This window comes from Mesoplodon bidens, assembly GCF_964165515.1.
Source record: "Mesoplodon bidens genome assembly, chromosome: 3".
NCBI classification, from domain to species: Eukaryota; Metazoa; Chordata; class Mammalia; order Artiodactyla; family Ziphiidae; genus Mesoplodon; species Mesoplodon bidens.
The window spans coordinates 30,441,516-30,455,636 of record NC_138178.1 but is presented as its reverse complement, the minus strand read 5'-3'; the positions used below and the strand labels follow the sequence as shown (position 1 = coordinate 30,455,636).

Below are 14,121 nucleotides of genomic sequence, written 5' to 3'. Positions count from 1 at the left end.
GTCTGTGAAAGAATGTAATTATCATATAGTTGCATGGTATGCAAATACAACCTTGTAAGAGTAGCAGATTTTACAACTGGAAGTGAACAGATACAATTCTCCACAAAAAAAATCCCAACTATTTTAGCTTTGTATCATCAACTACGTAGTTTCAGGTAAATTTACCTTAGAACGTAACTACTTAAAACAAACCTCTGAACATTGAAGAAAGCTCTTTGCCCTTTTCAGTAAAGACTGAAAGAAGTTCAACTTTATGATGACAGCATGTAAAAAATATATATTTATCTTTAATTTTCTAAAAACTGTTATGTAAATATTCTATAACCTCTTTTTAAAAACAGAAGGTGGAGGCTAACCTAGTGCTTTGCATTCTCTAAAACACCTGTATTAACAACTTATTAACTCAGTTTCCCATTGGGTACCAGTTGAAGCTGTGATTTCAATAGAATTAGAAGAAAGCTGAACACAAGTAGAGAATGTAATTTTGTATTTTCATGTCTCAGAACGAGGAAGAGCAGGACCACAGTGGCCTAATGGTGATGGGATATGGGAGCCAGGGGTGCTTCCTGCAGAAGCGAGGCCTTTCATTCAACAGAGAACATTAGCCGAGTGTTTCCAGTGTTGGGAGCTGGAAATGCAGAGGTGATTCAGATGCAGTCCATTTCCCCCCGGAGCTCATGAGCAGAGTGGGGAAGGAACAGATATATAGACAGTCAGTTATAAAAATAGCAAGACCAGTGTCAAAATTGTGGCAATTCCAGCTGTTCTTGGAGCCTGAGGCAAGCCTGACTAGCCCTTCTGGGGGAGTGTCCAGGGCTGCTTCACTTAAGAAGTAGCCTTTGAAATGGACTGTAAATGGTAAGTGGATATTCCCTGGGTGAATGAGAGTAGGGAACAGCATTCTGGTGAAGATAAGAGGGTTCTTTCTCAGAGTGTGCAGTGATGTAAATTCACTAATTCATGGGAGAAGAATTTTTGTAAAATTGGTGATCTAAGAACCAGAATAAGGTGTTTACAAATCCTGAGGCATTTAACTGTACCTTATTAACATCTAGATCATTACGTAATCTTTTCCATGCTAAGGAAAAGCTGTGTGCCATTGTGTCTTTTCTAGTCTGATGTTTGCCCATCGTCCACGATCTTGGAGGGAAATGCCTATTAGATTTGCTGACTTCGGAGCTCTTCACAGGAATGAGCCGTCAGGAACTTTGAGTGGCTTGACCCACGTCAGGCGCTTCCAGCAGGATGACGCTCACATCTTCTGCACTGTGGAGCAGGTAAACAGGGACATGGGGGAGGCGTGGTCAGCACAGGTCCAGTGTGCTGCCTTGGACAGATCGCTGAGTCTTTCAGAGTCGCTGTGAAATGTGTTCTTCAGTCTAGTCTCTGAGGGCCCATCAGCTCCAACATTTTGTGATTCTCTAATTTGGGTCATAGATCAGTAATCTCATGACATGAAAAAGTTTTTTTTGAACATAATTTATTTTATTATAAAGGAACATAATTCTCTGAAAATTCGAAGTTCTGTTTGATGCTATTTAAAAATTTTTAACAATCAGTCACTGACAGAAATCAAAAGTAAAGAATTTTATTTTTATACATTGGAAAATAAATCACATTGTTGTTTATCTATTTTATCTATCTGTAAAGTAGTGTGTCTGTTAATCCTAAACTCCTAATTTATTCTCCCCCTTCCCTTTCCCCTTTGGTAACCATAAGTTATTTTCTATGTCTGTGAGTCTGTTTCTGTTTTGTAAATAAGTTCATTTGTATCATTTTTTAGATTCCACATATAAATGATACCATGATTTTTGTCTTTCTCTCTCTGACTTACTTCACTTAGTATGATAAACTCTAGGTTCATCCATGTTGCTGCAAATAGCAATATTTCATTCTCTTTTATAGCTGGGTACTATTCTATTGTGTGTGTATATATATATACATATATATATATACATATTATATATGTATATGTATACACACCACATCTTCTTTATCCATTTATCTGTCCATGGACACATATGTTGCTTACATGCCTTGGCTGTTGTAAATAGTGCTGCTGTGAACATTGGGGTACATGTATCTTTTTGAATTAGAGTTTTCATCTTTTCTGGATATTTTTCCGGGAGTGGGATTGCTGAATCATATGGCAACTCTATTTTTAGCTTTTTAAGGAAGCCTCATACTGTTCTCCATAGTGACTGCACCAATTTACATTCCTGCCAATGGTGTAGGAGGGTTCCATTTTCTCCACACCCTCTCTAGCACTTATTATTTTGTTGACTTCTTGATGATGGCCATTCTGACTGGTGTGAAGTGATACCTCATTGTAGTTTTGATTTTCATTTCTCTAATAATTAGTGATGTTGAGCATCTTTTCATGTGCCTGCTGGCCATCTGTATGTCTTCTTTGGAGAAATGTATATGTAGGTCTTCTGCCATTTTTTGATTGGGTTGTTTGTTTTTCTTGACATGAAATTTATTATTATTTTTTTAAGTTTCCTCCAATTTTATTAAGTACATTAAGTGGACTGTTTTAAGGGGGTTGGTGGAATTTTGGATGTGTTTGTTTTTCAGTATTGCCTAGAAGTTAGTGTTTACTTTTTCAGGTTTTCATGTTAATTCGAATTAAAATTATCATGCAAAGGACCACTATCAAATGGTTTGACCTAATAGACAGTTATAGAACCCTCCAATCAATAACAGCAGAGTACACATTCTTTGAAAGTGCACACAGAACATTTACCAAGGTAGACCATATTCTGGGCCATAAAATGAGTCTCAATAAATTTAAAGGGATTCAATTCGTACCAAATATGTTCTCTGGCCACAATGAAATTGAAGTAGAAATCAATAACAGAAAGCTATCTGGAAAATCTCCAAATATCTGGAAGGTGAATCATACACTTCTAAATAACCCATGTGTCAAATAAGAAATCAAAGGGAAATTAGAAAATATTGTCCAGTTAACTCTTTTTTTTTTAATATTTTTTAAAATTTATTTATTTATTTATTTATGGCTGTGTTGAGTCTTCGTTTCTGCGCGAGGGCTTTCTCTAGTTGTGGCAAGCAGGGGCCACTCTTCATTGCAGTGCGTGCGTGGGCCTCTCACTATCGCGGCCTCTCTTGTTGCGGAGCACAGGCTCCAGACGCACAGGCTCAGTAATTGTGGCTCACAGGCCCAGCTGCTCCGCGGCATGTGGGATATTCCCAGACCAGGGCTCGAACCCGTGTCCCCTGCATTGGCAGGCAGACTCTCAGCCACTGCGCCACCAGGGAAGCCCTGTCCAGCTAACTCTTGAACAACACAACAATATCAATAAAAACCAAAGGCTGGTTCTTCTAGAAGATCAATAAAATTCATAAACCTTTAGTTTTGTTGGAGAAAAAAGAGAAGATACTAATTAAAAACATTAGGACTGGGGACTTCCCTGGTGGTCCAGTGGTTAGTATTCTGCACTCTCACTGCATGGGGCCCGGGTTTGATCCCTGGTCGGGGAACTAAGATCCCACAGGCTGCATGGCGCAGCCAAAAAAAAGGAAAGAAAAAGAAAAAAAATATCAGGACTAAGAGAAGTGACATTACTACAGACCCTATAGATATTAAAAGGGTAATAAGGCAAAATCATGAACAAGCTTATGCCAATAAATTTGACAAATTAGGTGAAATGGACAAATTCTTTGAAAGACACAAACTACCAAACTTTACTCAAGGAGAAATAGATAATCTGAGTAGCCCTGTGTTTATTAAAGAAATTGAATTGGTAGTTAACAACATTTCCACAAAGAGAACTCCAGGCCCAGAAGGAATCACTAGTGAATTCTACCAAACACTTAAAAGAAGAAATCATACCAATTCTACTCATCCCTGCCAGGCATTAACAGGGATCTCCCCGCACCCACCCCGTAATGTGAGTGGAGACTAAGTGGGAGCCTGGACTTCCACCCTCACCTGGCAGTCACAAGGTGCCTCTTCCACTTCCTGCTTGAGTGGAGAGACAAAACTTCTACCACCACTCCACAGTAATGAGGCCATGCACCCTGGAGGTTGCTAAAGGCCACATGAGGAGCAGTACCAAGATACCCCTGCCTCTCCCAGCTGAGGTGTTATCAGAGGAAACCTACTAAGGTGCAGAACTCCTACTCACCCAGCAGTAATGAGGAGCCTCTGCCTCCCTTGTGGTCCCCAGTGGGAAACCCAGACATCTGCTCCTACTTTGCAATAACCAGGCAGTACTGCTCCCTCCCTGTTGGAGCAGAGTCAGTGGAAGCCAGCTAAAATGAAGAGTTTAAATAAAATCCAAAGTCTTATAACATAATATCCAAAATATCTAGATTTTAGAAATCAAAAATCAATCATCACGTCAAGAACAAGGAAAATCTCAACTTGAATGACGAAGGGCGGTGTAGGATCACTGATGTGGACATGGCAGGGATATTAGAATTATCTGATGAGGATCTTAAAGAAGCCATCATAAAAATGCTTTAATAAGCAATTACAAGCACATTTAGAAAAAAACGAAAAAATAGACAGTCTCAGGAAATAGAAGATATAAAGAAGAACCAAATGGAAATTTTAGAACTGAAAAATGTAATAATCAAAATATTCAGTGGATGGATTCCTGAGCAGAATGGAGGAGACAGAGAAAAGAAGCAGTGAACTTGAAGACACCAGTAGAAATGACACCATGTGAAAAGCAGACAGAAAAGAGACTAAAAGAAAAATGAACAGAACCTCAGAGACCAGTGGGACTATAACAGAATGCCTAATATTTATGTCACCAGCGTTCTGGAATAGTTCTGGAAATAGTTCTGGAAATGTAAGGTGGAGGTGAAAAAGTACTCAAAGAGGTAATGGCTGAAAACTGGCCAAATTTGGCAAAAAACCAAGCTTACAGATTCAAGTAGCTGAGAAAGTCCACACAGGATAAACCCAAAGAAATTCATACCAAGACACATTATAGCCAAACTTCTGAAAGCTAAAGAAAAAGAAAAAAATTTGAAAGCAGTGAGAAAGAAATGATACCTTACCATTAAGGAAAAAAAAATTTTTTTAAACCCCAACAGATTTCTTATCAAAAACAAAACAAAACAGAGGCCAGAAGGAAGTGGCACAGCATTTTCCAAATGCTGAAATAACTGTTAACCCAAAATTCTGTATTCAGAAAAAACGTCTTTATGGAATGAAGGTGAAATCAAGACATTAGACCTACCTTAGAAGAATGGCTATAGGAATTTCTCTGAAGAGAAAGGAAATGATAAAAGAGTCTTGGAACGTTAGAAAAGAAGAAAGAACAACTGTAAAAGTAAAACATGATTAAATACAATAAATATTCCTTTTCCTTTTCCTTTTTCTCAGAGTTTTCAGAGTTGTGAAAAACTCAGTTTTCTGAGTTGTGTTTGACAGTTGAAGCAAAAATTATATCACCACTGGGGAAACCTGAGTAAATGGTACAACGGTCTTATTTCTTACAAATGCATGTGAATCTCAAAAAGTTAAACGTTAAAAAATGGGCAAAAAGATTTGACCATTCAAATGGTCAAAGATACATACCTAAGGAGATACACAGATGGCAAAGAAGGACATGAATAAGGGGTGCAAGATGATCAGTCACTAAGGAGATGAAGATTGAAACCATAAGGAGTTGCCTCTACACCAACTAGAATGGTTAAGACGTAAAAGGCTGACTCTGACACGTGTTGGGAGTGTGGAGGGGATGGACTTCTCACTCACTGGTTGTGGAAATGGAAGACAGCACAGTCACTTTGGAAACCAGTTTGGCAGTTTCTTAAAAAGTGAAGCAGAGACTTCCCTGGTGGCGCAGTGGTTAAGACTCCATGCTCCCAAAGCAGGGGGCACGGGCTCGATCCCTGGTCAGGGAACTATATCCCACATGCATGCCGCAACTAAAGATCCCACACACCCCAACGAAGATCCTGTGTGCCGCAACTAAGACCCAGCACAGCCAAATAAGTAAATAAATAATTTTTTTCTTTCAAGTAAAGCACAAACCTACCATATGTCCCAGCCATCTTACTACTCCTTTTCCTTTTCCAAGAGAAAAAGAAAGCACATGTCCATACAAAGACTTGTCCACACGTGTTCATAGCAACTTTATTTGAAATAGCCGAAATATAGAAACAGCCCAATAACAGGTGAGTGTATAAAGGAACAATGGTATATCCATACAGTGGAAAACCACTCAGCAAGAAAAAAGAATGATCTATTGATGCACACAACAGTATGAATGAATCTTGAAATAATTCTACTGAGTGTAAAAAGCCAGACAGAAAGAGCAAGGGCTGCATGATTCCACTGATGAAAATCCCAAAACCTAATCCCTGGTGACATGCAGATCCTTACTTGTCCCCTCTCTCTATGTCTCTGTTTTTGCTGCCCCATCTCGTCCGCATTTAGATGTGCTTGTCTTTCTCCCTGTTAAGGATGCTGTCTCTCAGCCTCACAGCCCCGGCCCTGCTTTTCTCACCCTGCGCTCTCTGGCTTCAGTCCCTCTCCTAACCTCTGCTGCATCTCAGCTGTCCCCCCTGAGCTCCAAGCCCTCCAGGGGCTGGAGGATGTGTCTGCTTGGCCATCACAAAAGCCCTCTCACTGGCCAGGCCCAGCATCGGCCCCTCTTTTGCCTTTCACACCACGTCCTCCTCCTCTCAGCGATGCACCAGCACCCTCTCTATGGCCCAGGCCAGGAACCCAGGTGTCCTTTGGTTTTCACTTCTCATGTCTAGTTTATCACAATCCCTATTCACTCTTCTTAAATATATTATTCTTGAATAAGTTCATTCATTCCTGAATTCCCAGCATCCAGCACAGTGCTGACAATGTAGGCAATTACTGTTAGTGAACGAAAGGACAGGTATCCTGCAAACGCATCTGATTCCCTGCATTCCAGCCGCTTGTGTTTCAAGCTGCCATCCTCTTGCTCCTGAAGGATCCCAACGGCTTCCTAATGGGCTGCTCTTCTCGTCTTGCCAGTCTTTTTCCCGTACTTCAAACAATCACATTGAAATGTGTTACTCCCCTGCTGAAACCTCCACTGGTTCTCCATTGCTCTCAGGCTAAAAAGTGCAGACATTACCCTGGCTTTGAAAGCACTGCATTTTCTCTGGCCCCGGCCTGCCTCTATCCTGACTGTCTGCCATGCTCCCTCTGTGCCGTCTGTCCCGTCACGTGCAGCTTCCCACGGCTGCCCTGCCCTGGCCCACTCCTCCATCCTGTGGGTCTTCACCCTCAGTGTTTCCTCTGCTTCGGGAGCTCCTGCCCTGCCTCCGTGGAGAACGCTTAACCTCTCCTCTGGCTGCAGCTTGGCCATCACTTCCTCTGGACAGCCGCCCTTTTCCTGTGTGGCATTGTGCACGGAGAGGTATCCTCGCCTGGGTCTTCGCCCAGCCCTGTGCTGGACCATGGGGGCCTCCAGCAGCCTGTGTGCATTGGCACCTGGCAGGCGTCCCGTGAATATTCGAGTAAGGAAAAGACAACAACCCAAACAGTGCTACTGACTATAGTAAAAGCACGCTTTATTTCTATCTGACAAGAAGAATGTTTTTTAATGCCATAAACAGGTTTAAATTTGGTGTTTAAGGTTTTTCATTTGCTCTAATTTCAGATTGAAGAAGAAATAAAAGGGTGTTTGCAGTTTTTGCAATCCGTTTACTCAACATTTGGCTTCTCCTTTCAATTAAATTTGTCAACAAGACCTGAAAACTTTCTAGGGGAGGTTGAGATATGGGATGAAGCTGAAAAGGTAGGGAGAAACAAAGTGTTACCCTTCACTTTTGTGAATATGGAAAATACCTTGCATGAGGATGCGATGCTTTGCAATGCAAATTTAAAATTGGAAGTTCTGTGATAAACGTGCCCATTCTAGAATTTTGTTAATCCAGTTTTCTTCAAAACAATGATAAGAGCAGTACCTTACATTTGCTTCACACCTTAGTTTATCTCAGGTTTTCATTTAAACTCTTTTCAGTGCTGGTCACTAATAACCAATTTCATAAGTTTTTAAAGAAGTTCTCTGGCTCCTTCTTCAGCAGCTCTGGTTTGGCCTCTGCCACCGGAACTGATGTAGGTCCATCAGCTCCTTGGAGCTAGATTAACCTCAAACCTCTCTTGGGGGCTTCCCTGGTGGCACGGTGTTTAAGAGCCTGCCTGCCAATGCAGGGGACACGGGTTCGAGCCCTGGTCCTGGGAGATCCCACATGCCGCAGAGCAGCTAAGCCCATGAGCCACAGCTACTGAAGCCCGTGCACCTAGAGCCCATGCTCCACAACAAGAGAAGCCACCGCAATTAGAAGCCCACGCACCGCAACGAAGAGTAGCCCCCGCTCACCACATCTAGAGAAAGCCCGCGTGCAGCAACGAAGACCCAATGAAACCAAAAATAAATAATTAATTAATTTTAAATAAAAACCTCTCTTGGGTCCCACTTTCCCAGAGTTGCAGTGCGTCATTAGATCCCTAAGAACATTCCAGCCCCTCCCACATAAGCACAAGCAAACTGATGTGTCCGAAACCCAGCATGTCCCACAGTCTAGACCCTAGTGCTCTTGGGAGCCAGAGACCTGGCATGCGTGGGGCAGGACAGACAGCAGGGAGAAGAGGTGCCGGGCAGTGTCCCCGGGCCAGGCCTGGGAGTGGCGGTTCCAGCTCTGCCCAGACGTCCCCTCTCCCCAGACCTCGTGTCAACCCGAAGCTTTCTTGGCCTCGGCCCCTCCCATCAGGCCTTCCTATCCCGGTGTCCCCAGGGAGAGGAAAGAGCAGTGGACGCAGTGACCTCTGCTGTATACTCTTCCCCCAAACCTGGCCTTTCTTTCGCTTTTAATTCCCTGGGAGCCCCTACAATCGCTGTTACCTGCTGTAGCAGGGCCTTGTTTTGTCTGAGAACATGGGTCACAGTCTCTTCTCCCTTCAGAAACAAAGTCGGGGGAGGGCAGCTCCAGCTTGTGAAGTGCATCTGTGCAGGTGGCCTTCCCAGCCCTGAGCACAAGGGAAGCCTCTGCAGGAGGGTTGGGTCCCTGAGGGACCCCCTGGGGTCTGGCCAGGAGCAGCTCCTGACCTGCTCTGACTGAGGCCCTGGAGGAGGCTTTCTGGGTGACGCTGGCCTGGCCCAAGACACCACCACTGCTTTCCTTCCCTGTCGGGCGCTTCACTCCCAAATGTCACCCCCCTCACGGCTCCAGTGCGCTGGGGTGATGACAGGAGTCTGACTGCTGTTCTGACAGTCTTCTGGCCAGGGCCTTAAGGATGGCTGGGTGCTTCCCAGAGAAGCCATCTTCACAGGGAGTGGCCAGAAGACTCAAAGAGCCCTATCACTAATACTCGTGTGCACACCCCATCACCATCAGTATGGAGCGGTGTCACTGTGAGCTAACTTGGGTGACTTTACATGGCTTAGTCTGGAGACCAGAGTGGGCCTCCCGCTTCCACAGCCTCTGTATCCCAAGGGGCCCTGCCCACCAGCTGCAGGCACAGAGGTGGGGGAGAAGCAAGAGCGAGTGCAAGGCCTGTCCCCCGGTCTTCTGAACACAGAGTGCACGAGGAACAAGGCCACAGCTTTCTTGCCTTTTATGGTGTGGAGGCGCCTCCTGAAAGGAGCTGGAGAGAGTAGGGCAGAGGGGGCCTGCACGGCGGAAGTGCCCAAAGTACCCCTCTATCACTTAACTGGAATTCAGTGGAACAGTTTAGTAAGTTATCTTTTTTCTCCCCCAATTAAAATGTGTATGTTTCTTGAGCGTAAGTACCGTCTTAATTTTCTTTACGTAGTCCTTGCTCAGTAGTTTATTGAATGTAAAAGAGGTTCAATAAGTATATGGTGGTTAAGTGTAAGTAATGTTCTCTTCTTATTAAAAAAATAGCAACTACAGAATAGTTTGATGGAATTTGGGAAACCATGGAAGATGAACCCGGGAGATGGAGCATTTTATGGTCCTAAAGTAAGTAGGCCATATGCTTCAAAAAAAGTAAAATTTAACAGAAAAATAAAACCTGTCTCTAAGCAAACATCATTTAATTTACAGATTGATATAAAAATCAAGGATGCTATTGGCAGATACCATCAGTGTGCTACAATTCAGCTGGACTTCCAACTGCCTGTAAGATTTAATCTTACGTATGTTAGGTGAGTGATTGAATGTGATAAATAATGTAGGACTCATATCTTAATTTTTGTCATTTGAGCATTAGCAGTACAGAAACAAGCATCAGTGAATGTCTGTGTGCAAGATACTCAGTATGTATTTGTTTACCTGCCTGTAATCTAGTTGGAGGTCAGCTTTAGTTTTCTGGTTAGAGCTATGAACAAAGGACGTGGAAACATGACCCAGAGAAATCTCCCTGAGGCAGAGGGGGAGACTTCATAAAGGGCTGACCCTGGGTCTGTGTCTTAAGGATGGTATTTACCAGGGAAAGCAGAGGAAACAAGGCAGTTTCATCACTGCAAACCAACAACTTCTTTAAAAAATTTTTTCTTAACTCACAGCAAAGTTGACTTTGTGTGTATATGTGTGTGTGTGTACAGTTCTGTAAGTTTTAACATCGTATAGAGTGGTGTGCCCACCACCACGATTGTGATTCCATCAGGCAAGCAAATTCCTGTGCTGTTCCTTTACAGTCACACTCTCCTCCCACCCCAGCCCTGGGCAGCCACTGACCTCCTCTCCATCACTTTCCCAGAATTCCAAACAAGTGGGATCATACTGTATATCACCTTTTGAGGGTGGCTCATCCTATCAAGGGTGTTCATGGCATCAATGTGACTTGTCACCAGTGATGTAACCTCCATCACTTGGTTAAAATAAAGTTTGCCAGATTTCCCCACTGCAGAGTTACTGTTATTCCCTTTCCATAATCTGTTTTTTGGAATTGAGATTTTCCCGGTGATGAATATGCTGAGTAGTTTTGAATTGCATCCCAGACATTGTTAATATTATACTGTGAGATGCTGGGTCTTGTTTAAATCCTAAGGGGATTGTTGACTTTTTAGCAGTCATTCTGCCTGGGCAGGTTCAGGCTGTAATTTCTAACCCGTCTTCTGTGGTTCCAACGTCAGCTCAGTTTTCTGAGCCTATACAGTTGGTCCTCTGTATCCATATCTGTATCCGTATCCGTGAAGCCCATGGATATGGAGGGCCGACTGGGCTCACTGTGCCAGCCATTGTATATAAGGGTTATGAGCATCTGTGGATCTTGGCCTCAGCGAGGCCTTCTGTCCTGTGTGCACCACCCAGGGGCCAAGTCCCACAGTCCAATTCTCAAGCCTTTTATGTGCTGTTAAGGTCAGATCCAAGCATGTGCGATGAGAGGTGAGGCCAGCCGAGCTCATACACCCCTTTATGGGGCAGCTCTTCTGCACCTCCAGCTCTCTGTATTTCCCTGACACTTTTTGGTTCCCTGAAGTCCCTTTTTGTAGTCCTGTGGCCAGAACACTGGGCTTTAGCTTCCCTGCTCTGCATGCTGTTTCCAGGGTTATCTGTGTCAGAGACCAGGCATCAGGAGGCCAGCCAGAGAGAGAGAGCACAGGGATTCACGTACGCTTGGGATCACAGCTGTTCTGGTCAGAGAGAAGGATCCCCTTCCTTGGAGTTTTAGGTGCCTGTTTAGTCTCTGTGCCACTGTGGGAATGCTGGGGGCTGGAGGAAGAGAGGAGAAAAAAGAAACAAAAGAAAATTCCAGGATGTCCCCCAACCCCACTTTTTCTGAAACTTGGCAGTTATTTTCTGGCTCTTGGCCAGAAAGTGAGGATTTCTCTTGAAGCTTTTCCTGTGTGCACCTGTTATGTATTCTTGCTTGTGGGCTGTCTTTGAGTCCAGGCCACACAAACTGGAAGACAAAATTACAAAAAACTAAGTGCAGTTTGGTGGCACTTCAGATTCTGGTCTTCTTCGGCAATCCCCCGGCACCAGTCACTTCTCCCAGCCCTCGGGTGGCTGTTCTTCATGTTCTCTCCAGGGTCCACGTCTGCGTTCAGAGAGAGGTGTGGCATGCTTACTTCATTCTGCCTGGAACCAGCTTCTTTTTAAAGACCATTCCACTGACTTGAATTAGACAAAAATCACATCATTTCTTTAAACTCTCCTCTTCTCACCATGTCCTGTTTTAGATGTGGTGTTGATTAGATAATGTGTTGAGATCTCTTTCACTCAAGATTATTAATTTAAAAAAATAATTTAAAAAGGAAAAATTATTGGCATATTTTAAGTCTACTTTCCTAATAAGATTCTTATAATAAATGAACAACCACCAATTTCCCAGAGTGTAGGATTTTATGCAGTAATCTCAATTTATGTTCAACCAACAAAAATTTTATTTTGGATTCTCCAACTTGTGTTTTGATTAATGGTTATAGAGCTACATTGAGAGTTACATCCCGTGAGAAGGTAAAGAGCTGAAGAATAGTTGAAGTGTTCATACAGAGAGTTACATCAGGACATGAGAATAATAAAAATTCTCAAAGGTTAAAGGGGAAAGCACGGAACTTTCAAGAATAAATTCAATAAATAAATTCATAAAAATTCTCAAAGGTTAAAGGGGAAAGCATGGAACTTTCAAGAATAAATTCAGGCCTTTTGGAAAAGATGGTGTCTTAAGTTCATATTTGCAAAATCATCTTTTCCCAGTAACCTACCAAAATGAACAAAAAGAATTAGGGGTAGGGGAACTTTATGCAAAAATAACCCAACTAGTGCAACAAAATTTGAACACTACTAGCCATCCAAGGGGGATGTGGAGGAGCAGTAGATCAGGCAAGCCATCCACCCATCCATCCATCCACCCATCCACGCATCCATCCATCCACCCATCCATCCATCCACCCATCCACCCATCCATCCATCCACCCATCCACCCATCCATCCATCCACCCACCCAGCAACCCATCCATCCATCCATCCATCCATCCACCCACCCACCCATCCATCCGCCCATCCACCCATCCACCTACCCATCCATCCGCCCATCCACCCATCCATCCACCCATCCATCCGCCCATCCACCCATCCACCCACCTATCCACCCATCCATCCACCCACCCATCCATCCACCCACCCATCCACCCACCCATCCATCCACCCACCCATCCACCCACCCATCCATCCATCCATCCATCCACCCATCCACCCATCCATCCATCCATCCATCCATCCATCCATCATCCTAGGTGTTGTGTGGACAGTGGGGACTGGAAAGCAGAAGTGGAAGCAGCAGTCTGTAGGCCAGGTAAGAGATGATGACAGAACATGGTGGCAGTGATACATAGAGATGAGAAAAGTGGAGGTATTGGGGGTATATTTTGGAGATAGAACCAATGTGATCTGTTGGTGGCTTAGATATGAGGGGAGAAGAGGGAGGAGCAGCGAGGTCATCACCTTGATCAAGTAAGTTTTTTACCCAAGAAAGCAGCGGTGGTTTTGGAATTCCCTGGTGGTGCAGTGCTTGACTCCACACTCCCAATGCAGGGGGCCTGGATTTGATCCCTGGTCAGGGAACTAGATCCTGCATGCCGCAACTAAAGATTCCACATGCTGCCAGGAAGATCCCGCACACAGCAACCTCAGCTAAGACCCAGGTGCAGCCAAATAAATAAATAAATATTAAAAAAAAGAAAGAAAGCAGGGGTAGTTTAATATTATGAAGTGTATTGTCACCCATTACCTTCAACAGCACTGAAAGGCATTGAATAAAATGTAACATTCATTCCTGTGAGAGGAACAGAAACAAATTTTCCTGTAATGGTAAGGAGTATTTATTAAAAAACAACAATAACATCTCTACTTAGTTGAGAATAAGGTGACTAGCCTATTTGTACTCTTACAATTGTTCTGGGATACATAGACATATTGAAATAAAGAGCCAAATTTTCATTGTATGTAGATGCTAAGATGTCTAGAAATCCAATAGAATCAGATGGAGAAAAATTAAAACTGATAATAAAGTAAGGTACCTAGCAATAAGGTCAAAATGCAAACATCAATTTACTTTCATATATATTAGCGACAACCTGCTAAGAAGTGCAATGGAAGAAAAATTTCAGAAACAGTAACAACAACAATAACAAAAACCAAGCAAAGGGGCTTCCCCAGTCGTGCAGTGGTTAAGAATCCGCCTGCCAA

At 43.3% G+C, this 14,121-nt stretch overlaps 1 protein-coding gene across 1 annotated transcript in view; it reads left to right on the top strand.

Annotated features, from left to right (window-relative positions):
• Window positions 1–14,121, top strand: part of TARS3 (threonyl-tRNA synthetase 3) — a 51,905-nt gene that overhangs the window by 29,758 nt on the left and 8,026 nt on the right. Inside the window, exons 12-15 of the mRNA XM_081227300.1 lie at window positions 1,115–1,277; window positions 7,623–7,760; window positions 9,871–9,948; window positions 10,033–10,133. Of these exons, the coding sequence (XP_081083426.1) occupies window positions 1,115–1,277; window positions 7,623–7,760; window positions 9,871–9,948; window positions 10,033–10,133 (480 nt within the window). The remainder of the gene's footprint in view (window positions 1–1,114; window positions 1,278–7,622; window positions 7,761–9,870; window positions 9,949–10,032; window positions 10,134–14,121) is intronic.